General features: G+C 41.3%; 1 protein-coding gene across 4 annotated transcripts in view; it reads left to right on the forward strand.

Annotated features, from left to right (window-relative positions):
- Window positions 1–168: 168 nt before the first annotated feature.
- The window catches only part of LOC128706616 (WASH complex subunit 2), a 99,327-nt gene continuing 72,041 nt past the window's right edge, over window positions 169–27,454 (forward strand). For 2 of the 4 annotated variants that reach the window (XM_070092851.1, XM_070092864.1), the window contains exons 1-7: window positions 169–246; window positions 3,300–3,521; window positions 4,464–4,655; window positions 7,803–7,939; window positions 12,050–12,287; window positions 17,651–17,794; window positions 20,599–20,647. In XM_070092851.1, coding sequence (XP_069948952.1) covers window positions 244–246; window positions 3,300–3,521; window positions 4,464–4,655; window positions 7,803–7,939; window positions 12,050–12,287; window positions 17,651–17,794; window positions 20,599–20,647 — 985 coding nt within the window. In that variant the 5' untranslated portion in view covers window positions 169–243. Of the gene's footprint in view, window positions 529–3,299; window positions 3,522–4,463; window positions 4,656–7,802; window positions 7,940–12,049; window positions 12,288–17,650; window positions 17,795–19,196; window positions 19,890–20,598; window positions 20,648–27,454 lie in introns of those variants that run through there. The other 2 variants (XM_070092857.1, XM_070092871.1) reach the window with 2 other exon arrangements.

The raw sequence follows: 27,454 nt of genomic DNA on the forward strand, positions 1-27,454 counted from the left end.
GTTCCTCGGATCAAACCTGACTGCTGGAGAGTGTTGTAAGCGGCACGTGACCCTTACGGGTCTACCGCGCCACTATAATATAGTCTAAACTCGGTATATATGAGTTAATTCTTTATGGTGACAAAAGAGGATCGTAAGTGTCTGGTTTGTTGGTTTTATTTACTTATAGTTTATCACAATCAGCTGACGTCTCAATTCTCATTTTTTTGTTTTGTTATTTTCTGATTATTTTCCTCCGAAGAGATGGTGAGTCTGCTCTCCATCTCTTGATCCAAGGTGGCGGATCTTTCCTGCCTTTCCAGCCAGGCTCTTTACCTCGGCCCTCACGGGTTTATTTCTCGCCCTGATTGTACTAGTGATTGTGCCTGATTTACTTATTTTTCGTGGCCCCTACGGGTTTATCTCTCCCCGTCCTGATTGTACCTGGGTTATCATGGCCCCTACGGGTTTATCCCTCTGTCATCTGATCTTCTGTACGACCATAATAACCTCAGTGATCAACCATCATCATTGATAACAAGAGATAAGGTGATAAGGGTCATTATTGTGTTGTCTTATCTCTGAGAGTCCAGGTGTGTCACCCATACGGGTTTAGTGTTCCCTTGTCAGTGCAGTAATGGTAATAATGGTGTAGCAGAACACCACTAGTACTAGTGTAACTATTACTACTACTGTTACTAGTACTGCTGTTACTACAACTATTATTATTACTACTAGTAGTAGTAGTACTATTATTACTAGTACTGCTACTAGTATTATTACTAGTATTACTAGTACTACTACTAGTATTATTACTATTACTGCTACTAGTATTATTACTATTACTGCTACTAGTATTATTACTATTACTGCTACTAGTATTATTACTATTACTGCTACTAGTATTATTACTATTACTGCTACTAGTATTATTACTATTACTGCTACTAGTATTATTACTAGTAGTGCTACTAGTAGTGCTACTAGTAGTATTACTAGTAGTGCTACTAGTAGTATTACTAGTAGTGCTACTAGTAGTATTACTAGTAGTGCTACTAGTAGTATTACTAGTAGTGCTACTAGTAGTATTACTAGTAGTGCTACTAGTAGTATTACTAGTAGTGCTACTAGTAGTATTACTAGTAGTGCTACTAGTAGTATTACTAGTAGTAGTGCTACTAGTAGTATTACTAGTAGTGCTACTAGTAGTATTACTAGTAGTGCTACTAGTAGTATTACTAGTAGTGCTACTAGTATTACTAGTAGTGCTACTAGTATTACTAGTAGTGCTACTAGTAGTATTACTAGTAGTGCTACTAGTAGTATTACTAGTAGTGCTACTAGTATTACTAGTGCTACTAGTAGTATTACTAGTGCTACTAGTATTATTACTAGTACTACTACTAGTATTATTACTAGTACTGCTACTAGTATTATTACTAGTACTGCTACTAGTATTATTACTAGTACTGCTACTAGTATTATTACTAGTACTGCTACTAGTATTATTACTAGTACTGCTACTAGTATTATTACTAGTACTACTACTAGTATTATTACTAGTACTGCTACTAGTATTATTACTAGTACTGCTAGTATTATTACTAGTACTGCTACTAGTATTATTTCTAGTACTGCTACTAGTATTATTACGAGTACTGCTACTAGTATTATTACTAGTACTGCTACTAGTATTATTACTAGTACTGCTACTAGTATTATTACTAGTACTGCTACTAGTATTATTACTAGTACTACTGCTAGTATTACTAGTACTGCTACTAGTATTATTACTAGTACTGCTACTACTACAAGTATTACTATTACTACTAGTACTACAAGTATTACTACTACTACTAGTACTACAAGTTTTACTACTAATACTAGTACTACAAATATTTGATAGGAGTGAATAGAGACAAATGGTTTTTAATACTTGACGTGCTGTTGGAGTGTGAGCAAAGTAACATTTATGAAGGGATTCAGGGAAACCGGCAGGCCGGACTTGAGTCCTGGAGATGGGAAGTACAGTGCCTGCACTCTGAAGGAGGGGTGTTAATGTTGCAGTTTAAAAACTGTAGTGTAAAGTACCCTTCTGGCAAGACAGTGATGGAGTGAATGATGGTGAAAGTTTTTCTTTTTCGGGACACCCTGCCTTGGTGGGAATCGGCCAGTGTGATAATAATAAAAAAAAATACTACAAATATTACTATTACTACTGCTAGTGCTACAACTACCGGGCCACTAGTAGTGGCCTGGTGGCTAAAGCTCCCGCTTCACACACGGAGGGCCCGGGTTCGATTCCCGGCGAGTGGAAACATTTCGACACGTTTCCTTACACCTGTGGTCCTGTTCACCTAGCAGCAAATAGGTACCTGGGTGTTAGTCGACTGGTGTGGGTCGCATCCTGGGGGACAAGATTAAGGACCCCAATGGAAATAAGTTAGACAGTCCTCGAGGACGCACTGACTTTCTTGGGTTATCCTGGGTGGCTAACCCCCCGGGGTTAAAAATCCGAACGAAATCTTATCTTATCTTACTGATACTACTAGTACAGTGGACCCCCGGTTAACGATATTTTTTCACTCCAGAAGTATGTTCAGGTGCCAGTACTGACCGAATTTGTTCCCATAAGGAATATTGTGAAGTAGATTAGTCCATTTCAGACCCCCAAACATACACGTACAAATGCACTTACATAAATACACTTACATAATTGGTCACATTCAGAGGTGATCGTTATGCGGGGGTCCACTGTGCTAGTACTGATGCTAGTACTACTACTATTAGTCTAGTACTACTACTGAAACTGTTCTACTACTGCTACTAGAACTACTACTGTTACTACTACTATTACTTCTAGTACTACTACTACTGACCATACCCCCGGCCGGGATTGAACCCGGGTTCAATCCCGGCCGGGGGTATGGTTTGTTTGCAATCGTGTCATTACGATTTCTTGAGTCATGTGGACTACTACTACTACTACTGCTATTACTACTGTTATTATTACTACAACTACAAGTACATAATACCATTACTACTATTTCAACTATTAGTAATACTGTTAGTACTAATACTACTAGTACTCCTGCTGTTACTATTAGTACTGCCAGTACTGTTAGTACTACTATTGCTAGTACTAATACTAGTACTGTTAGTACTAGAACTACTATTACTATTAGTATTACTACTATTACTATTACTACTATTACTATTAGTAGTACTACTACTACCACCACCATTACTAGTACTACTAGTAGTATCACTACTAGTACATCACCACTTGTAAGTTGTCTCAACACAATCAACAATTCTAGGGTACAATGGATGACAGCAGCAGCAGTGGTGCCACAAGCAGCAGCAGTGGTGCCACAAGCAGCAGCGGTGGTGCCACAAGCAGCAGCGGTGGTGCCACAAGCAGCAGCGACCACTGGTGGTCAAGCAACAAGGTGACCCCAGGCGACCTCTGTCAGTACGCTGAGTCGTGGAGTCTGGCCGCTGACGCCGCCACTGCTACGCTACTCCAGAGCATTTCACAGGTACCACCAAATTCTATTTCAAATTCAAATATGGGCAATCCTTGACTAGCGATTTTTCAACTAATTATATTTCGACTTATGATATTTTGACATTATGATGGTTCATCTTACAATATTCTAACTTCACAATAGTTCAACTTGAAATATTTGGACATTACAATGGTTCTACTTATGATATTTTTAACTTTTCGATGATTTGACTTATGATATTTTGAATTTAGGATTGTTCGACTTATAATATTTCAACATATGATGGTTTGAATGACGACATATTGACTTGCGATGGTTCAACTGATGATATTTTGACTTTATGATGACTCAACTTATGATATTTCAACTTTACAATTGTTCAACTTATGATATTTTGTTTTTATGATGATTCAGCCTACAATATTTTGACTTAACCATAGTTCTACTAACAATATTTTGACTACGATGATTCGACTTATGATATTTTCAACTTCCGATGGATTAATGGGAACATAACCCCATGGTAAGTTGACGACAACCTGTACCTTATTTCCTTTATGCAGTTTATGAGTAACATATTTTGCGTGTAACAAAATATCGATAGGTGCAGAAGAGAGGCAGGGGGCTGTCCTGGGGTCAGTGGGAGGCTCTTGGTGCAAGGAAGGAGAGCTGGCTCTTCACTGTCCTTGGATAATCCCTGGTTGGCTCTCATTATAGGCTCCTATGTGACCCCCCTGAGGGTTTAGAGTTTTCTGGGTATTTGTTAAATTTTTACTTAAATCTCCTAGCAGTGTACGAGTATTATAGATTTAGTAATAATATGTAATAATAATAATAATAGTAATAATAGTATGCTACTATTAAGGCAGACATTGAGAATGAATGGTGGTAAATGTAGTGTTTTCTTTTTTTGAGTCACCCTACCTCAGTGGGACACTGCCAGTGTGTGAAAATAATGATTGTTGGTTACAGAGATTAGTGTCACGAACGCATGAGGTTGAGGGAGCATTGAAGAGAGTGTTGGAGGAGAGTGATAGAGTCTTCACCACCATCTCAAACACCAACAATGCCTTCCACATGTTGGCCAACACACAGTTCATTGAGAACAGGACATACCAAGATGAAGATGTCGTTGCTGCAGAGACGACGCCAAGCGTGCCTGAGGTCAGTGGTCGTGCAGGCGTAATACACTAGAACCCCTGTGGTTTGCCATGGGCTGAAAATAACCCTTAATTTTGCTTGAGTCTGGTATCTGTGGTTTAAGTTATCCATAGTTTACTTTGGCTGGAAAATAAGCCTTAGCCCTTTGACTGTTTTGGTCGTATATATATGTCTTACGAGCCACCATTTTTGACGTATATATACTCATAAATTCTAGGTAGTAGGTTGGTAGACAACAACGATCCAGGGAGGTACTACTGTCCTGCCAAGTGAGTGTAAAACAAAAGCCTGTAATTGTTTTACATGATGGTAGGATTGCTGGTGTCCTTTTTTCTGTCTCATAAACATGCAAGATTTCAGGTACGTCTTGCTACTTCTACTTACACTTAGGTCACACTACACATACATGTACAAGCATATATATACACACCCCTCTGGGTTTTCTTCTATTTTCTTTCTAGTTCTTATTCTTGTTTATTTCCTCTTACCTCCATGGGAAAGTGGAACAGAATTCTTCCTCTGTAAGACATGCGTGTTGTAAGAGGCGACTAAAATGCCAGGAGCAAGGTGCTAGTAACCCCTTCTCCTGTATATATTGCTAAATGTAAAGGGAGAAACTTTCGTTTTTCCTTTTGGGCCACCCCGCCTCGGTGGGATATGGCCGGTGTGTTGAAAGAAGAAGAAATTCTAGCGGCTTCAAATCAAGCAGGAGAAAGCTGGTAGGCCCACATGTGAGAGAATGGGTCTGTGTGGTCAGTGTGCACCATATAAAAAAAATTCTGCAGCATGCAGTGCATAATGAGAAAAAAAAAACTGACCGTTTTTTTTTTTATTAAAATGCCGACTTTGTGGTGTATTTTCACATAGTATTTATGGTTGTATTCTTGTTTTCTTGGTCTCATTTGATAGAATGGAAAACATATTATAGAAACAGAGGTGATTTTGATTGGTTTTTACTATGAAAAGAACCTTGAAATGGAGCTCAAAGTAGGGGAAATGTTTGATTTTTGCCGATGTTCAAAAGTAAACAAATGATGTCATTGTCCAATAAATGTTCAAGTAGCTATTCTAATATGCAGTCATGAATGGGTTGACATTATTTATACAAATACGTGTATTACAATATTGCAGTAGTCTGCATAACAGTAAATAGCAAGAGTAATATCAGAGGGGCCTGGAGACGTGACTGATGAACAAAGAAAATGTTATTTTAGAGCCAGGAATGTCTGCATTGTTCATTCTGGACACTATTTTGAAACTCATATTTTTTGATTTTCGTGAAATTGCCCAAATTGCAAATTTCTGACAACGTTATAGGGTAGTTGAAATCGGTAAATGGGCAGTTTCTTGTACTCGATCGATAGAAAAAATAGAGTTCTAAAGAAATAGCTATGAGTTTGGTCAACTGGAACAATGAAATTAGCTGAAAATAGGGCTTGAAGTGGGCGAAATCGCCGATTCGTAAATATAGCCGAGGTCACTAACTCTGTGAGACCGTAATTCTGTCAGTTTTCCATCAAATTTCATTCTTTTGGTGTCATTACAATTGGGAAAAAATTCTCTATCATTTCATAAGAAAAAATAATTTTTTTTTTTAAATTTTGCGACACCAGGAGACACCTCAGGATTGGGGGTTGCGACAGTCAAGGGGTTAATTTAGCGTAATAATGACTGCAAAACACAAAAGTAGTGATGGTGGTCTTAATTTAGCATAATAATAACTGCAAAACACAAAAGTAGTGATGGTGGTCTTAATTTAGCATAATAATGACTGCAGAACACAAAAGTAGTGATGGTGGTCTTAATTTAGCATAATAATGACCGCAGAACACAAAAGTAGTGATGGTGGTCTTAATTTAGCATAATAATGACCGCAGAACACAAAAGTAGTGATGGTGGTCTTAATTTAGCATAATAATGACCGCAGAACACAAAAGTAGTGATGGTGGTCTTAATTTAGCATAATAATGACCGCAGAACACAAAAGTAGTGATGGTGGTCTTAATTTAGCATAATAATGACCGCAGAACACAAAAGTAGTGATGGTGGTCTTAATTTAGCTTAATAATGTATTTTTGCTACCTCTGTTTTTTTATAATAATAATAATTAAAATTGACCGCTTCATAACCTATGTCTAGCTTTAAGTAGGCTGTGAGCATTAGGCCTAGTGTGTCTGACATTCTCGGCCATGGTAGAGGCATTCTTTCTGTTTAACAATAGTTTAATACGTGTAAACTACATGTTTACTAAGCCAAGAAACAAAGTTTTGAAAATGAATTTAGGTTTGGTGGATGAGGTTCAAACCCATGGTAAGTGTGTTGTCAAACCTGCAAGCCAGTGTCATCAACACACCTCTTAAAACCTGCAAGCCAGTGTCATCAACACACCTCTTAAAACCTGCAAGCCAGTGTCATCAACACACCTCTTAAAACCTGCAAGCCAGTGTCATCAACACACCTCTTAAAACCTGCAAGCCAGTGTCATCAACACACCTCTTAAAACCTGCAAGCCAGTGTCATCAACACACCTCTTAAAACCTGCAAGCCAGTGTCATCAACACACCTCTTAAAACCTGCAAGCCAGTGTCATCAACACACCTCTTAAAACCTGCAAGCCAGTGTCATCAACACACCTCTTAAAACCTGCAAGCCAGTGTCATCAACACACCTCTTTAAAACCTGCAAGCCAGTGTCATCAACACACCTCTTAAAACCTGCAAGCCAGTGTCATCAACACACCTCTTAAAACCTGCAAGCCAGTGTCATCAACACACCTCTTAAAACCTGCAAGCCAGTGTCATCAACATACCTCTTAAAACCTGCAAGCCAGTGTCATCAACACACCTCTTGAAACTGTGTCATTCACGTATAAACAAGTACAGTGGACCCCCGGTTAACGATATTTTTTCATTACAGAAGTATGTTCAGGTGCCAGTACTGACCGAATTTGTTCCCATAAGGAATATTGTGAAGTAGATTAGTCCATTTCAGACCCCCAAACATACACGCACAAACGCACTTACATAAATACACTTACATAATTGGTCGCATTGGGAGGTGATCGTTAAGCGGGGGTCCACTGTATTGTGTTTGCTGTGAAGTCATCGTCTTGTGAGAAATGAAATGTACTCAACCAGAATTGTCTTTCAGAGTGCAGGAAGCGAGGACGACGTGATAGAGAGATGTAGACAAGCAATCACGGATGGATTGGAGCTGGTCGGACGGTGCTACGAGCTGCATGAAATACAAGACTCGGATTCTGACGACGAGGATGACAGTCCCGCCAGGTTTGACACGCGTTAATCTATTTGCTCGTTTTTACTGGCTGTTTTTATTGGCTTGTTTTTATTGTTTGTTTTATTGTCTTGTTTTTATTAGCTGACCTTAAGGGGTGAATAAGACACTCAGACAACACCTGTTTAGCTAGCCAGTGGCTTCTTCAGTCCTAATGCAGAGAAATGGTGGAAGATGAGGAGGAATTTGAGATAATTAGTCCCTCAGCCTGGAGTTGCATTCCATCCATCAGTCATGGTTTACTAAACTGCCTATTAAAACCCTTGTACTCATGGTATTGGTGATGAGTTTGTTGTACAGTAAAAGTCCTCGACTTACAAACATGATGAGACTCTTCTGTATTGTGTATTATATCATTATTGTCTATAATATTATCATTATATCATTATTATACACAATATAGAAAGTCCACAACATGTTTGTAAATTCTGTATTATGAATATTATACACAATTCAGGAGGTCTTTAATGTTTTTGTCAGTGGAGGACTTACTGTATTAGTAACAGTGTTTGTGGTGTTATCACTAAGGCAGGGTGACCAGAAAAAGAAACAATTTCACCATCATTCACTCCGTCACTGTCGTGCCAGAGGTACAGATATGTCTCTCAATAGCAAATAATTCCACCCCTCCTTCAGAATACAGCCACTCTATTTCCCACCTCCAGAACTCAAGTTCAACTAACCCCTTCACAAAAGTCGCCTCACTCACATTCCAGCAGCACACTAAGTCTTAAAAATTACTTGCCTCCACTCACTCCTATCTAGCACGCACGCACGCACACTCTCTCACTCTCTCACTCTACCTGCTGGAAGTCTAAGCCATTCACACTCCCTCCAACCTCTCCTAGGATGACCCCTACCCCCTCCTTCCCTCCACTACAGACTTATACACCCTCCAAGTCATCCTATTTTGCTCCATCCTCTCTAAATATCATGTATCAACATTGACTTTTATCATTATTCTGTCACTATTTACTCAGTGTAAGCAGTCATGTAAAAAATTGAAGTGTTGTTTGTTTACACAAATAATCTCTGCAACATTAACACCCCTCTGAAGGAGGGGTGTTAATGTTGCAGTTTCAAAACTGTAGTGTAAAGCACCCTTCTGGCAAGACAGTGATGGAGTGAATGATGGTGAAAGTTTTTCTTTTTTGGGCCACCCTGCCTTGGTGGGAATCGGCCAGTGTGTTAATAATAATAAAAAAATTTACAATGGTGTCTTGGCTACCTTGACCATTTATGATAATGTCTTGGCTACCTTCCCTACTTACGATGATGTCTTGATTACCTTCCCCATTTATGATGATGTCTTGGCTACCTTCCCCATTTCCGATGATGTCTTGGCTACCTTCCCCATTTATGATGATGTCTTGGCTACCTTCCCCATTTCCGATGATGTCTTGGCTACCTTCCCCATTTCATAAACTCTGCCTTCTCACCTGCTAAATAGACTTTCTTGTCTCCCAAACTTTCTACTCCTGTGAAATCTCTTGTTCTCTACCTTCCCTATATTTCCAGTCTTTCTAATCTTGACAACTCTCTCCGTTCCTTACACATCAAACTTACTCTTCCCCAAACATCCTTCGCAGTAATCTAGTTCATACCTCTCCTCCCGCTATAGATGCTCCTGGTGTCTACTCTATTTCTTGTTCCTCTTGTCCTCTTCAGTACTTTGGAGAAACTGGCTATTCTCTTTCTGACAGACTCAAGGAGTACAAAAGTAGTGTTAGGCTTGCTGATACCAACAATGCTCTTTACTGTCATGTCAGAGATCACAGTCATTCTATTGACTAGTCATCTGCTAAAACTGTCCAACCTACTTCTAACTTTCACAGTCACTGTCTCGTTGAATCCTAACTTATACACAGCTTTATATGAATCTTAGTCGTGGCTTTGTCTCTGTAGACACCTTCCTTCCCCATGACATTGTCAGATGCTCCAAACTTCAGAACACACATGACTTAACCTGATTCTTTTGTCTCTTCTGCTCTCTCTACCTCTTCTCCTTTCCTATTTTTCCTTTTTCTTGTTTTGGGTTTCCTTTCTTCTGCCTTGGGTGTATTTTATTTTTTCACCCCCTGTGTTTTTGTTGGTACCCCTTGTGGGCTCTTAGCTCTCCTGCAGTGCTCCTCTTTCTTGGCCTTTGACTGACTCCACTACTACTTTCCTACTACCTTTGGCTCCTATATTCACTTTTGCCTCCTTTTTCTCTCCCCCTTTTTATTTTTGTCCCACCAACCACTCTCCCTACTTTACACTACCACTACTTCTACTACTACTTCCACTACCTGCCTTACCCCTACCATTACTCCTCCTACTATCTATCTTGTCCCTTCCCTGTCAGCTGGCCTATATGTACTGACTGTGTAAATGGTCCAAGTCGGACCAAGTCGCAAGAGGCGTGGAGTTTAAAAGATAAAGAAGAACACATAAAGTGGGAGTTGTCACAGTTGCTCTTTGCTGATGACACTGTGCTCTTGGGAGATTCTGAAGAAAAGTTGCAGAGATTGGTGGATGAATTTGGTAGGGTGTGCAAAAGAAGAAAATTAAAAGTGAATACAGAAAAGAGTAAGGTTATGAGGATAAAAAGATTAGGTGATGAAAGATTGGATATCAGATTGGAGGGAGAGAGTATGGAGGAGGTGAATGTATTCAGATATTTGGGAGTGGACATGTCAGCGGATGGGTCTATGAAAGATGAGGTGAATCATAGAATTGATGAGGGGGAAAGGGTGAGTGGTGCACTTAGGAGTCTGTGGAGACAAAGAACTTTGTCCTTGGAGGCAAAAAGGGGAATATATGAGAGTATAGTTTTACCAACGCTCTTATATGGGTGTGAAGCATGGGTGATGAATGTTGCAGCGAGGAGAAGGCTGGAGGCAGTGGAGATGTCATGTCTGAGGGCAATGTGTGGTGTGAATATAATGCAGAGAATTCGTAGTTTGGAAGTTAGGAGGAGGTGCGGGATTACCAAAACTGTTGTCCAGAGGGCTGAGGAAGGGTTGTTGAGGTGGTTTGGACATGTAGAGAGAATGGAGCAAAACAGAGTGACTTCAAGAGTGTATCAGTCTGTAGTGGAAGGAAGGCGGGGTAGGGGTCGGCCTAGGAAAGGTTGGAGGGAGGGGGTAAAGGAGGTTTTGGACTTCCAGCAGGCATGCGTGAGCGTGTTTGATAGGAGTGAATGGAGACAAATAGTTTTTAATACTTGACGTGCTGTTGGAGTGTGAGCAAAGTAACATTTGTGAAGGGGTTCAGGGAAACCGGCAGGCCGGACTTGAGTCCTGGAGATGGGAAGTACAGTGCCTGCACTCTGAAGGAGGGGTGTTAATGTTGCAGTTTAAAAACTGTAGTGTAAAGCACCCTTCTGTCAAGACAGTGATGGAGTGAATGATGGTGAAAGTTTTTCTTTTTCGGGCCACCCTGCCTTTGTGGGAATCGGCCAGTGTGATAATAAAAAAAAATAATAAGTTCCTGTCTCCTATGTGTGGGTCCTCTCTCCTTTGTGTGGGTCCTCTCTCCTATGTGCAGGTCCTCTCTCCTATGTGCAGGTCCTCTCTCCTATGGGCAGGTCCTCTCTCCTATGGGCAGGTCCTATTTCCTATGGGCAGGTCTTCTCTCCTATGGGCAGGTCCTTTCTCCTATAGGCAGGTCCTCTCTCCTATAGGCAGGTCCTCTCTCCTATGGGCAGGTCCTCTCTCTCCTATGGGCAGGTCCTCTCTCTCCTATGGGCAGGTCCTCTCTCTCCTATGGGTAGGTCCTCTCTCCTATGGGCAGGTCCTCTCTCCTATGGGCAGGTCCTATTTCCTATGGGCAGGTCCTCTCTCCTATGGGCAGGTCCTATTTCCTATGGGCAGGTCTTCTCTCCTATGGGCAGGTCCTTTCTCCTATAGGCAGGTCCTCTCTCCTATAGGCAGGTCCTCTCTCCTATAGGCAGGTCCTCTCTCCTATGGGCAGGTCCTCTCTCTCCTATGGGCAGGTCCTCTCTCTCCTATGGGTAGGTCCTCTCTCCTATGGGCAGGTCCTCTCTCCTATGGGCAGTCGTGGTATTGTGCCTTTTTGTTCTTCACTGGTATAATACTGGTATAATACTGGTATTTTTACAGTACAGTTGCTGTATACACTGTGATGGACCCCTATGAGAGTAAGGCGCTGCCCTTTATCATCGGTTCCTCGGCCTTTATGGCCGATGACAAGGTTGGCCTGCACGATGTCTCATCCAGTGAGGAAAACTCCAAGAACACGTTGAGTCCGGACGAGACAGCCAGCGAGGATGAGGTCGAGGGCGACGACGAAGGTAGTCTGAAGAGTAAGCCCATTCCTGCTTGGAGCTCAAAAATGATGGTAGGTTTGATGTCTGTCTACTGCATGAGAGTTTAAAGTCTATCTACTACATGAGGGTCATTAAAACTGGTTGGTTGGTTAATGGGGTTTAATGTCTACCTACTGCATGAGGGTTTAATGTCTATCTACTGCATGAGGGTTTGATATTTGTCTACTGTATGAGGGTTCAATGTCTATCTACCATACAAGGATCATTAAGTCTGGTTGGTTAATGGGGATTAAAATATCTACTACCCCATGGTAATTAAGACTGGTTGGTTAATAGGGTTTAAAATCTATCTCGTACACCAGAGCCATTAAGACTGGCTAGTTGGTTAATGGGATTTAATGTCTGTGTGCTACATGAGGGTTTAATGTCTGTCTAGTACCTGGAGTATACGTGGAGGGTGTTCCGGGGGTCAGTGCCCCAGAACATCAAGGCCTTGTGGTAGATTAGAACCTGATTAACCAGGCTATTACTGTTGGACACACTTAATCCAACATACGAACCACAGCCTGGCTGGTCAGGTACTGACTTTAGGTGCCTGTCCAGCACCTTCTTGAAGACAACCAGGGGTCTGTTGGTAATACCCCTTATGTATGCATGGAGGCAGTCTTGGGCCCCTGGCACTTATTATGTTGTCTCTTAGGGTATTTGTGGTGCTCCTGCTTTTCGCTGGGGGATGTTGCATCTCCTGGCAAGTCTTTTGCTTTCGTAGGGAATGATTTTCATGTGCAAATTTGGTTTTAATCCCTCTAGGATTTTCCAAGTGTATCTTATCATGCATCTTCCTCGCCTGCATTCCAAGGAATACAAATCAAGGGACTTCAACCATTCCCAGTAATTTAGGTGCTTTATCATACTTATACATGCCATGAAAGTCCTCTGTATATTCTCCAGATCTGCAGTTTTGCCTGCCTTGAAATGGGCCATTTGTGTACAGCAATATTCCAGCCTAGAGAGAGCAAGTGATTTAAAGAGAATCATCATGGGCTTGGCACCCCTAGTTTTGAAGGTTCTCATTATCCATCCTATCATTTTCTTTGGTGCTAGATACATTGTTGTGGTCTTTGAAAGTGAGATCCTCTGACATTATCATTGGAATTTGTTTTATACTCCAATGCAGTTTTGATTTCTTCCAGTTTTCCATATCTTGAGTAATTGAAATTTCTTTTCATTGCACTTAATGTTGTTTTCTGCAGCCCATTTAAAAATTTGGTTGATGTCCACTTTGAGTCTTGTGGTGTCTTCAGTGGAGGAAACTGTCACATAAATTCGGGTGTCATCTGCAAAGGAAGACACAGTTCTGTGGTTTACACATCTGTCTGTGTCAGATATGAGGATGAGGAACAGGATGGGAGTGAGTACTCTGCCTGGTGGAACAGATCTTTTCACAGTAGCTGCCTCAGACTTTACTCTGTTTACTGTTATTCTTTGTGTTCTATTGGGGAAATTATATATTCATCTACCAACTTTTCCTGTTATTCCTTTATATAACACATTTTGTGCATTATTACACCATGGTTGCACTTGTCGAAGGCTTTTGCAAAGTCTGTGTATGCTACATCTGCATTTTGTTTTTCCTCCAGTGCATGTAAGACCTTGTCATAGTGATTCAGTAGTTGGGACAGGCAGGAGTGACCTGCTCCAAATCAATGTTGCCCTGGGTTGTGTAACTGATGGGTATATAGATGGGTGGTGCTCCTACTTCATAGAACTCTTTCAAGGCTTTTAATGATATGGGATGTTAGTGCTATCAGCCTGTAGTTATTTGCAGTTGCTTTACTGCCACTTTTGTAGAGTGGGGTTATGTCTGTTGTTTTTAGTGAGTGTGGGATGACTGCTGTGTCCATGCTCCCTCTCCATAGAATGCTGAAGGCACACAATAGGGGCTTCTTGCAGTTCTTGATGAACACAGAGTTCCATGAGTCAGGGCCTGGGGCAGAATGCATGGGCATACCATTTATTGCTTTTTTGAAGTCTTGTGGTGTTAGGATAATTTCCGAGATTTTTGGATTGACCAAATTTTGAGTCTCGGTCATAAAAAATTCATTTAGATTTTTTTACTTTTAGTTTAGTTAATAGTTCACTAAACACTCAGTCATATTGGGATTTTAGTATGTATCTCATTCATTTCTTTGCTGTCATCTGTGTAAGTCCTGTTTTGTCTAAGCAGCGGTCCAGTACTGGATGTTGTTTTGTCCTTAGATTTGGCATAAGAGAAGAAATATTTTTGGGCTTCTTTCAGTTTCATTGATGGCTTTAAGTTCTTCCTGAGTGTCTTGTAGCCTGTATGATTCCTTAGGCTCAAGTTCAATATTTCCTATTTCTCTGACCAGTGCCTCCCTTCATATTTCAGATATACTGGCAGCTCTGTGAATCTTTGCCTGTATAGGGAGCATCTCTCTCTAGTTTATGTCTTCTCTTTCTTTTTCTTAAAGGAATGTGCTTTGAGCAGACCTCAAGTGCCACAGAGTTAACTCTTTCTAGGCAGAGATTTAGATCTGTGTTGTTTAAGATATCTTGATCCTACTGTATGTTTTTGTTATTGAAGTTGAATTTGGTGAATGTCCCTTCATAACTGATCACATTTTGTTGGTCAGGAACCCTGTATATACATGTCTGTACCTCTGTTATGTGATGTGAGTGTCTTGTCTTTGATATTGTTATATTTCTTATCAGATCATCATTGTTGGTGAAGATGAAGTCTAGTATATTTTCTAGTCTTGTAAGTTTATTCAGGTACAGCTACACATAAATATGGTTACATTATCATACATAGCAGCATATGTGTAGATTACCTAGGATGACCCAAAAAAGTCAGAGTGACTTATTTCTATTGGGGTCCTTGTAATACCTTATTATTATACTATAAAAGAGATAATATACTTGGCAGTTTGTAGGGATATGTTGTGTATCTTTATATGTATATGCTTCTAAACTGTTGTATTCTGAGCACCTCTGCAAAAGCAGTGATAATGTGTGAGTGTGGTGAAAGTGTTGAATGATGATGAAAGTATTTTCTTTTTGGGGATTTTCTTTCTTTTTTGGGTCACCCTGCCTCGGTGGGAGACAGACGACTTGTTGAAGAAAAAAAAAAAAAAAAAGTAAACTGAGTTATTTACATTTACATGTGTGTTAGCTATATAAAAAAGTCACTCCTCCCTTTCTTTTGCTACATTCATTAGGTACCTTTTGGTTCTCCTCTTGAACTGGATCGTGCTGTGACAGTCTTTGACATGTGCAGGTAGTCTGTTCCATTCCTTTATTGTTGTACAATACAATGTGTTTGAAGCCTGACCACCTACTGTGAGTACTACAAAGTTGTGCTCCCTCCCCCTAGTACTATGATTGCCTTAGTTCCAGCCTTGACAAACTTGGCGGCAAGATATTCTGGACACTGTTTGTGAGCAACTTTATAAATGTGATTTAACTTCAGTTGCTTTACTCTGTCTTCAACATCCAGCATATCCAGTTGTTGTAATTCAACCTGGCCTACATGTTCTCTTGGTCCAAGGTCCAGGATGAATCTTAACATTTTGTTCTGACTGATTTGTAGTTTATTTTTCAGTTTTTTGTTTTTTTTTTGTCAAGGCAGAGTACTGTGAAGAGCAAGAGTTGTCTGTGTGATATTGTATAAGAGCTAGACATAGGGTCCTGTGACCCTCAGTAGGTGGACACTGCTTGTCTGTAGAGAAACTTTAGTCTGGCATTCCCTATCAATTCTCCTGACATGCATGGGTCAAAGGAAATTCCTAGATATTTCACTGAGGATGCTGAAGTGATGGGTTCCCCATTACAACGGACATTAAAATTATTTAACCTTTTCAGTTTGTTTCGTGCCAAAGAGTATGGCTTCTGTTTTCCCGAGGTGTAACAAAAATTTGTTGTCTACTAAGGATTTGCTGCAGGACTGTAGTTCTAGTGATAATACATTAGCTGTATCTCATGGGTCTTAACCTGACACTAACAGAGCACTGTCATCAGCATTCATTAGAAGCTTACACTTGACACTGATGGGCAGGTCAGTCACATAACAGAGGAACAATAAGGGACTCAGAATACTACTTTGTTGGCTCCACTATTTGCTGGTTTAAGGTGAATGTATTGCAGAGATTTAATAGTTCGTGTGTGCATGAATTTTCATCTGAACTGCCTCCTGGGGTTATCTCTGCTAACATTATTTGCTATATTCCTCCATTTTAGGTGTCTTAAGTTGAACTCATCCAGCAGCAAGATGTTTCGGGCAGGATTGGGAGATTTTCCAGACAGTGGTCAATTTTCAAAAGCTGTTCCTGGAATCATTGGGAAGCAGCATCCAGAGGCTTGTATACAGCCACAATGACAAAGTTTTGGTTTTCGATCTTTACTGCCAAAACTTCAACTACATCATTTGAGGTGCTTAGTAGTTCCAAGCATGCGAGTGACTCTGTGACATACAGGCCAAACACCCCCCATTGTTGCCTGTTTACTCTGTCACATCTGTATAGGTTATAATATGGTATCCATATTTCATTGTCAAAGTGATCCTTTCTGTGGGTCTCTGAGAAAGCCACAAACATTGCATTTGTCTCCGTGAGCAATCCACTAATGAAAGATATTTTGTTGTTTGTTGCTGGTTTTAGACTCTGTATATCTCCAAAGATAAATGTGATCATATTGATGGTATGTTGAGGGACTTTGTTTGCTGGCACTAATATCTGTTGTTATAGAGTGGAGGCTATTGATTGTGACTCTGCTCCGGAAGTGATTTGAATTGGTGTAGGATTTCTGTCATTTCTTGCCAGCTTTTTTACTTTCCTGGCACTAAAAAACCTCCATTTCTGGAGTAGTTGTGGCTTCCCTGGTTTGTTTTCCATAGTCTGGGTGATCTGTAACTTCGTGTTCCTTTTAGATGGTGTGCCTGATAATATAGGTTGTAGCATTGACTTTCCTGGACTGAAGAGTGACACATTTCTGGGTGAAATAAATTACAAGAAGAAGAGTTGCATTCTTCTGTTGTCATGTGGGTGCAGCATTTTTTGGGGATGTTTAAAATTGCACATCCCACCTGTTTTCCCAGATATTCCACGCCTGCAGATATCCAAGGCATAGAATTTGCATGGATTTGTTTGCTGTGATTTTCTTGTGACTGCGTTCTCTACTGGAGCATTTTTTCAGACTCCGCACTATCTACAGCACCTGTACTAGCAACGGTGCCTCCACCATTGTTTACTTGTAGTGTATCTGCACTATTCCTCGGAGCATCATCACCTTGTTTACCATCTCCAGTGGTGTTGCTTGTTGTAACTCTGGAATTTGCATATCTTTGTCTATATCTCTTTCCCCAGCACCAGGACTACTGTATTAGATAAATTTGAATTTGATTTAGAATCTGTTACAGGATGAGGAGAGTGATTCTGATTGGTCAGAGGAGGAGGAAGCGACCCGTCCAATAGCATCCGTCCTTCCAGCTGTCAATCGGAAACCTCGGCTGCTGCTGTCCGATGATGACGACCATGACCAAGACTTTTTCACGACCACCACAGTGAGTGTTGCTGCTGTATTTTTGGTGTTTTAAGGTACAAACACTGGTGTTGCTGGTGTTTTAATGTAAAAACACTGATGTTGCTGGTGTTTTAATGTACAAGCACTGGTGTTGTGGGTGTTCTGATGTATAAACACTACAAACCCCAGTGTTGCTGGTGTTTTAAGTAACAATTACCAGTGCTGCATGTGTTTTAACTACAAGACATGTGTTGCATGTGTTTTAACTACCAAACAGCAGTGTTGTAGGTGTTATTAACTACCAAACACCAGTGTTATAGGTGTTTTAACTACCAAATACCAGTGTTGCAGGTGTTATAATTACCAAACACAAGTGTTTCAGGTGTTACAACTACCAAACACTAGTGTTGCAGGTGTTTTAACTACCAAACACCAGTGTTGCAGGTGTTTTAACTACCAAACACCAGTGTTGCAGGTGTTTTAACTACCAAACACCAGTGTTGCATGTGTTTTAACTACCAAACAAGTGTTGTAGGTGTTTTAACTACCAAATACAAGTGTTTCAGGTGTTTTAACTACCAAACACCAGTGTTGTAGGTGTTATTAACTACCAAACACCAGTGTTATAAGTGTTTTAACTGCCAAACACCAGTGTTGCAGGTGTTACAACTACCAAACACTAGTGTTGCAGGTGTTTTATCTACCAAACACCAGTGTTTCAGGTGTTTTAACTACCAAACACCAGTGTTGCAGGTGTTTTAATTACCAAACACTAATGTTGCAGGTGTTTTAATTACTAAACTTTAGTGCTGTAGGTGTTTTAATTACTAAACACCAGTGTTATTGGTGTTTTAAGTAACAAACACAAGTAAGTATTTTATTTGTGTTGCAGGTGTTTTACCTTACAACAATGTTGCAGGCATTTTAACTTACAAACACCAGTATTACAGGTGTTTTCAGTAACAAACACCAGTCTTGCAGGTGTTTTGACTAACAAACACCAGTGTTACAGGTGTTTTACCATACAAAATTCTCTAATATATTTTAACATAGAAATATCCAGCATTCCCTCGGCATTATATTACCCCTATGAGTCTAGAGCTCTCCGTGAATATACAACATATGTAATACGTATGTGTGTATAACACCATGTGGATTGTGTGTGTGTATATTGTCGTTTTGAATTGCCGTATTTGGTTGTCTTATCTCTTACTTCCTGTGGGTAATTGCCAGCAAACGCATGTTTGTTTTTAACGTTTGTGCATTTTGCAGTGTCTTAAAATGCGAATTCACGTTTTTTTTTTATGGTGGAATTGTTGTAGGGATGTGGCTGTTGGGGTTCAAGCTATGGCTGCGTGAGTTTGACTAGCGGTGACACTGCTGCTGTATGGTGTGTTTTAATCTGCGTGTGGCAACCGGCATTTCCCATTTTGGTGTTTGGCGTTGGCACTGATAGAGCTTTCAGTCTGTGTGCGGGAGAGGTCCCTGTGTGTTTAGAGCTCTCTGTGTTGATAGCTTCAGAACTCACTGTCACTGACAAACTGAAAAACTGACAGCCAGACAGACAAACTGTCAGCCAAATAGACGAATTGTCAGCCAAACAGACGAACTGACAGCCAGATGAACTGATAGTCAGGCAAACTGACAGCCAGACAGATTTACAGACAGTCAGTCAGACAGACAAACTGATTGCCAGGCAGACTGACAGCCAGACAGATGAACTGATAGCCAGGCAGACTGACAGCCAGACAGATTAACTGACAGCCAAACTGACAGCCAGGCAGACAGACTGTCAGCCAGACAGACTGTCAGACAGACAAACTGACAGCCAGACAGAAAAGCCATCAGCCAGACAAACTGATAGCCAGAGAGAGGACCTGACAGCCAGACATACACCATGCACTTGCTGTCAGACTACCTGCGTGGGGTCTACCTGCGCTATCAGCACTACCTGCTCACCAGCGGCGACATCCTCCTTGATTTTGACATCTGTGTTGCAGTCATCTGTTGCGTCCTCTTCCTTGGTGCCTGGGTCGGCACCTTCTTCAGGACAGCACGACATGCTTGACCACCCCTCGTTTGTCGCCGTCACTGCTGTCGTTCTGTTGTTATCCTGGCTCGTAGTGACCTGGCTGGTAGTGACCTGGCTCAGTTATAAAGTTCCACTATATAGTCAGTTCTCTTATAAAGTTCCACTATATACAGTCAGTTCTCCTGTAAAGTTTACCTAGCAGTCAGTAGGTACTGGGGTGTTAGTTACCTTACACCTGCTGTCAGTGTTATCTAGTAGTAAGTACAGCCTCTCATCACTTAACGATGGAGTTCTGTTCCTAAGACCTTGTTGATAAATGAATTCGTCGGTAAGTGAGGAGCATACTATAATGGTAGTGGGTTTGTGTCAGCCATCTTTGATATTGTTTTAATGTCACCTTTGCACCGTTTATATTTATACAGTAGTGTACTGTATATTGTAATAAACAGAATAGAGGAAATCAGCTCTAACATACATTATTTAGGTATGAATACTGGTCAGAGAGCCCATCGTAAATCTGAGTCGTCGGTAAATGAGTACGTCATTAAGTGAGGAGAGGCTGTAGGTACCTGGGTGTTAGTTACACCTGCTGTTAGTGTTCACCTAACAGTAAGTAGGTACCTGGGTGTTAGTTACACCTACTGTCAGTGTTCACCTAGCAGTAAGTAGGTATCTGGGTGTTAGCTACACCTGCTGTCAGTATTCACCTAGCAGTAAGTAGGTACCTGGGTCTTAGTTACACCTGCTGTCAGTGTTCACCTAGCAGCAAGTAACATTTTTTTGTTCAATAACAAATGTTCCTTCTATTGCAGCAACAGCAGAAGCAGACAGTAACAGCAGATGATGACAGCAATAAGACAGGTGTGTATATATAGTGTGTGTGTACTCACCTATTTGTGGTTTCAGAGGTCAAATCACAGCTCCTGGCCCTGCCTCTTCACTAGTGGCTACTAGGCCTCTCTCTCCCTGCTCCATGAATTTTATCATACCTCTTCTTAAAGCTATGTATGGATCCTGCCTCCACTACATCACTTTCCAGATTGTTCCACTTCCTGAACACTCTATGGCTGAAGAAATACTTCCTAACATCTCTGTGACTCATCTGAGTCTTCATCTTGTTGCTGTGTCTCCTTGTTGCTGTGTCACATGTCTGAAACATTCTGTCCTTATCCAGCTTGTCAATTCCTCTCAGTATTTTATATGTCATTATCATGTCTCCTCTGTTGTCCAGTGTTGTCAGGTTGAGTTTCTTTAACCTCTCGTCGTAGGACATACCCCTTAGCTCTGGGACTGGTCTTGTTGCAAACCTTTGCACTTTCTCTAATTTCTTGACATGCTTGACTAGATGTAGGCTTCATACTGGTGCTGCATACTCTAATATAGGCCGACATACACAGTGTACAGTGTCTGACATACACGGTGTACAGTGTCATGAATGACTCCTTACTTAAATGTGGAAATGCTATTCTCAGTTTTGCCAGGCACTCATATGCTGCAGCAGTTATTTGGTTGGTGTGCGCCTCAGGAAATGTGCCCGGTATGATGCTCACCCCAAGATCCTTTCTCTTGAGTGAGTTTTGCAGCTTCTGACCTAGGTTGTACTCCATCTGCGGTCTTTGCCTTTCCCCAGACTTCATGACTTTGCACTTGGTGGGGTTAAACTGTAGGAGCCATTTATCAGACCAGGCTTGCAGCCTGTCTAGATCCCTTTGTAGTCCATCTGATCCTTGTCTGTTTGTTTTGTCTTCATTAGCTTCACATCGTCTGCGAACAGGGACATCTCTGAATCTATCCTTCTGCCATGTCATTCACATATACCAGAAACAGCACTGGACCTAGGACAGACCCTTGTGGAACCCCACTCGACACATGCACCCACTCTGACACCTTGTCATGGACCAATATGCATTGTTTCCTTCTTGTCGGATATTCCCTGATCTATTGCAGTACCTTCCCTGTTATTCCTGCCTGCTCCTCTAGCCTTTCAACCAGTCTCTTGAATGGTACTGTGTTGAAAGCCTTCTTACAATCGAAAAAGATGCAATCTATCCATCCCTCTCTCCCTTGTTTTACTGCTGTCACCTTGTCATAGAACTCCAGTAGGTTTGTGATGCAGGATTTCCTTTCCCTGAAACCGTGCTGGTTATCGTGTATAAAACTCATTCCTTTCTAGGTGCTCCACTACTCTTCTAGGTGTTTCACCACTCCTCTCCAGATAATCTTCTCCATAACTTTGCATACTATACATATATGTGAGTAGATAGTAGGCTGGTAGACAGCAACCACCCAGGGAGGTACTACCGTCTTGCCAAGTAAGTGTAAAATGGAAACCTGTAATTGTTTTACATGATGGTAGGATTGCTGGTGGTGCAAGGGGCTAGTACCCTCTTCACTTGTATTCATTACTGAAGTTAATAAGAGAAACTTTTTTCTTTTTGAGCCACCCTGCCTTGGTGGGAAACGGCCGATTTGTTGAAAGAAAAGAAGAAAAGAATTGCTGGTGTCTCTTTTTTGTCTCATAAACATGCAAGATTTCAGGTACGTCTTGCTACTTTTACTTACACTTAGGTCACACTACACATGCATGTACAAGCATATGTATACACACCCCTCTGGGTTTTCTTCTATTTTCTTTCTAGTTCTTGTTCTTGTTTATTTCCTCTTATCTCCATGGGGAAGTGGAACAGAATTCTTCCTCCGTAAGCCATGCGTGTTGTAAGAGGCGACTAAAATGCCGGGAGCTAGGGGCTAGTGACCCCTTCTGTATATATTACTAAATGTAAAAGGAGAAATTTTTGTTTTTCCTTTTGGGCCACCCCGCCTCGGTGGGATACGGCCAGTGTGTTGAAAGAACATATATACAGTGGACCCCCGGTTTGCGATATTAATCCGTTCCTGAGAACTCATCATAAACCAAAATTATTGGAAAGCGAATCAATTTTCCCCATAAGAAATAATGGAAATCAAATTAATCCGTGCAAGACACCCAAAAGTATGAAAAAAAAAACTTTTACCACATGAAATATTAAGTTTAATGCACACAAACTGAAGAATTTAACCCTTTGAGGGTCGACAGGCCCTCTCCGAAACTCGTTCTCAGGGTCGGCCAAATTTCAAAAAAAAAAAAAATTATTTTTTCTTATGAAAAAATAGAGTTTTTTTTTCTAAACATTATAGGATAAACAAAAAAAATTTACCATCAATACTTACGGAGATATGGATGCATGAAGTTTGCAGAAAATGAGCCGCGTATGGCAACAGCGGCGACTGCCGCTCACCCGGTAAACTTTAGTTTACTTGTATTTGAAGGTTTGTTGTTTTTTTCACTATTTTATTTTTTCACATAACTTATGTGGCCTATGAGACCAAAGTAAGGTGCAATGTACATATATACACTCGTTGTATACAACACAATAAGCACACAAACATAATTATCAATATATTGTTTACAAAACTTGTTTACAAAAACAAACAATACAAAACATTGTTTATTATTATTGTTCTATAATATATATACCAATATACAGTCACTGAACATATTCCTATTAGTTCTGCAGCTTGTGGAACTCTGAAACATGGTGTCATACACAATGGTGTTTTATCTTTCTCCCTCATTCTATCTCTTTCAATCTGTCTCTCTCTTTCTATCTGTCTGTCTATCTCTGTCTCACAGGTACACATAAATACAAGTATACATAGTATAAATTACCTAGGATAACCCAAGAAATCCAGACAAAGTGCTATACTCTGCTTGAAGATGTGAGTAAAAGTGATGACACAGTCTTGTGGCTCTCTGAGACAGAGAGCTAGACGGATAGACAGATAGACAGGGAGCTTGACAGACAGACAAATAGACAGACAGAAATGTTAGTGTACCAGTACCAGTGTACTAGTGTTCCACCCTCCTCCTCCTCTTCTTCCTCTTCCTCCTCTTCCCCCTACTCTTCCTCCTCTTCCCCCTACTCTTCCTCATACTCTTCCTCTTCCTCCTCTTCCTCTTCCTCCTACTCTTACTCTTCCTCTTCCTCCTCTTCCTCCTCCTCCTCTTCTTCCTCTTCCTCCTACTCTTCCTCCTCCTCCTCTTCCTCTTCCTCCTCTTCCCCCTAATCTTCCTCCTACTATTCCTCTTCCTCCTCCTCTTCCTCTTATTCCTCTTCTTCCTCTTATTCCTCTTCCTCCTACTCTTCCTCCTCCTCCTCTTCTTCCTCTTCCCCCTACTCTTCCTTCTTCTCCTTGTCCTCCTAGTCCATAGTGTAAATTACAAGGAGTCGGCAGCTGTCAAAGTGACATATTGGCTCATTACTCTTTCCCCCTCCGGCCTGTCAAAACAATGGGGTCGGATGCTGCTTCCCCTCCTCCATTCTATCTAATTATCTTTCTCCCTCATTCTATCTGTCTGTCTATCTCTGTCTCACAGGTACACATAAATACAAGTATACATAGTATAAATTACCTAGGATAACCCAAGAAACCCAGACAAAGTGCTATACTCTGCTTGAAGATGTGAGTAAAAGTGATGACGCAGTCTTGTGGCTCTCTGAGACAGAGAGCTAGATGGATAGACAGGGAGCTTGACAGACAGGCAAATAGACAGACAGAAATGTTAGTATACCAGCAAAAACAAAGGGAGGGCGATGTTCATCTCATCTTTTGGCATCAGCTCTACCCTCATTTACCCTCATCAAACGTCAGCACTTATCAGATGTTATCTCCCCTTATCTTGTTACTGTCATGGGTGAACATTTATTATTACATATTATTATTATTACCTATTATTATTATTATGTATTATTATTATTATGTATTATTATTATTATGTATTATTATTATTATGTATTATTATTATGTATTATTGTTAACATTACGTATTCTTCTTCTTCCTCCTCCTCCTCTTCCTCCTCTTCCTCCTCCTCCTCCTCCTCCTCCTCCTCCTCCTCCTCTTCTTCCTCCTCCTCCTCCTGCCTCCTCCTCTTCTCCTCCTCCTCTTGCCTCCTCCTCCTCTGCCTCCTCCTCCTCTTCCTCCTCCTCCTCCTCCTCCTCCTCCTCTTCTTCCTCCTCCTCCTCCTCTTCTTCTTCCTCCTCCTCCTCCTCTGCCTCCTCCTCCTCTTGCCTCCTCCTCCTCTTGCCTCCTCCTCCTCTTGCCTCCTCCTCCTCTGCCTCCTCCTCCTCTGCCTCCTCCTCCTCCTCCATTCTTGGAACAAGTTTGAAGAGCTTGTAGTTCATAATCACTATCATTATCATCACCAATGCTCACATCTGAGTCTGGGATTTTGGAAAATAGGAGTTTCCTCTTTGATTCTGGTACAACTGAACGTGAACAAGACGGCCCAGCACCAGAGGTGGAAGGCTGTGGGTTGTCTGGGTTTTCCTCACTATTACCCATATTATGGTCATTAGTTTCGGTCAAAACCTCACCAGAACCTTGAAACTCATCTTCACTGTCACTTCCATCTGTATTAGAACTGTCACTGGGGAACAAAAGTGTCCCAATTCGCCGAGGAGTGAGGAACTTCTTACCGCAGGGCACGGTGGAAATTGTGTACTATGATGGCATTCCCACAATGCACCACTGGGTCCCAGATTTTTTTCCTACTGCGCACACCCACCACACAGACCCATTCTCTCACATCTAGGCTTATCAGCCTTTTCCTGCGAGATTTGAGGCCGCTAGAATTTATGCGTACTAGTACGTCAAAAACCCCTACGCGTAAGACGTACTAGTACGACCAAAACCCTCAAAGGGTTAATGGCTTGCAGTAGCTGTGTCAGGGTGATTTTCATCAAAAAAGCTTTGCACTTCAAGCCACTTTGCACACATTTCCCTAATCTTTGAAGTAGGCAACTTCTTCAATTTCTCTCTCCCCTCCTCCAAAGCAGTTTCCTCAGGTCTGGCCTCCTGCTGTTGAAGATGATCTAGCAGCTCATCAGTGGTTAGTTCGTCATTGTCCTCCTCCACCAACTCTTCCACATCCTCCCCACTAACCTCCAACCCCAAGGACTTCCCCAATGCCACAGTGGATTCCTCAACTGGCATAGGATTCTCAGGGTTAGCCTCAAACCCTTCGAAATCCCTTTTGTCTACACATTCTGGCCACAGTTTTTTCCAAGCAGAGTTCAATGTCCTCTTAGTCACTTCCTCCCAAGCCTTACCTATAATGTTTACACAATTGAGGATGGTAAAATGATCTTTCCAAAACTCTCTTAGAGTCAGTTGAGTTTCTGAGGTCACTACAAAGCACCTTTCAAACATAGCTTTTGTGTACAGTTTCTTGAAGTTTGAAATGACCTTCTGGTCCATGGGCTGCAGGAGAGGAGTGGTATTAGGATGCAAGAACTTGACCTTAATGAAGCTCATGTCCCCAGAAAGTCGCTCTGTCAAGTCTGAAGGATGACCAGGAGCATTGTCCAATACCAGGAGGCACTTAAGGTCTAATTTCTTTTCAATTAGGTAATTTTTCACATTGGGGGCAAATGCATGGTATAACCAGTCATAGAAAAAGTTCCTAGTGACCCATGCCTTAGTGTTTGCCCTCCACAGCACACACAAATTAGCCTTGAGGATATTCTTTTGCCTGAATGCTCTGGGAGTTTCTGAGTGATACACCAATAAAGGCTTCACTTTGCAATAACCACTAGCATTGGCACACATCAGAAGAGTAAGCCTGTCTTTCATAGGCTTATCTCCTGGGAGTGCCTTTTCCTCCTGAGTAATGTAGGTCCTGCTTGGCAATTACTTCCAAAACAGGCCTGTTTCGTCGCAATTAAACACTTTATCAGGTTTCAAGTCTTCACTGTCTTATGTAATCCTTGAATTCCTTCACATATTTTTCAGCTGCTTTTTGGTCTGAACTGGCAGCCTCACCATGCCTAATGACACTATGTATGCCACTACAATTCTTAAATCTTTCAAACCAACCTTCGCTGGCCTTAAATTCACTCACATCACCACTAGTTGCAGGCAATTTCTTTACCAAATTGTCATGCAACTTCCTAGCCTTTTCACAAATGATCGCTTGAGAGATGCTATCTCCTGCTATCTGTTTTTCATTTATCCACACCAATAACAGTCTCTCAACATTTTCTAACACTTGCGGTCACTGTTTCATAATCACAGTTGCACCATTTGCAACAACAGCTTCCTTGATTGCCGTTTTCCTTGTTACTATAGTAGAGATGGTTGATTGGGGTTTTGTATACAACTTGGCCAGCTCCGACACATGCACTCCACTTTTGTACTTTGCAATCATCTCTTTCTTCATTTCAATAGTCATTAGCACCCTTGGTCTCGAAGGGTTGGCACTAGAAGCTTTCTTTGGGCCCATGGTGACTTATTTTGCAGAAACAAGCACCAAAAACACTGTGATAATATGGAATGTACCGAATGTATCCTTAGATGCGAGCACACTGGCTGGCTTGTAAACACTGGCACACACGGGGCAGTTCAGGCCACACGTGGACACATCTCAGACGAATCGCGTTTTCCGGGTTTTGCAACAGGAACCGAGGCAAATTTTTCGAGAATCGAATACCGGATTTATCGGATACCGATGGCATCGCGAACCTGGGGTCCACTGTATATATATATATATATATATATATTTTTTTTTTTCAACAAGTCGGCCGTCTCCCATCGAGGCAGGGTGACCCAAAAAAGAAAGAAAATCCTCA

This window comes from Cherax quadricarinatus, chromosome 3, assembly GCF_038502225.1.
Source record: "Cherax quadricarinatus isolate ZL_2023a chromosome 3, ASM3850222v1, whole genome shotgun sequence".
NCBI classification, from domain to species: Eukaryota; Metazoa; Arthropoda; class Malacostraca; order Decapoda; family Parastacidae; genus Cherax; species Cherax quadricarinatus.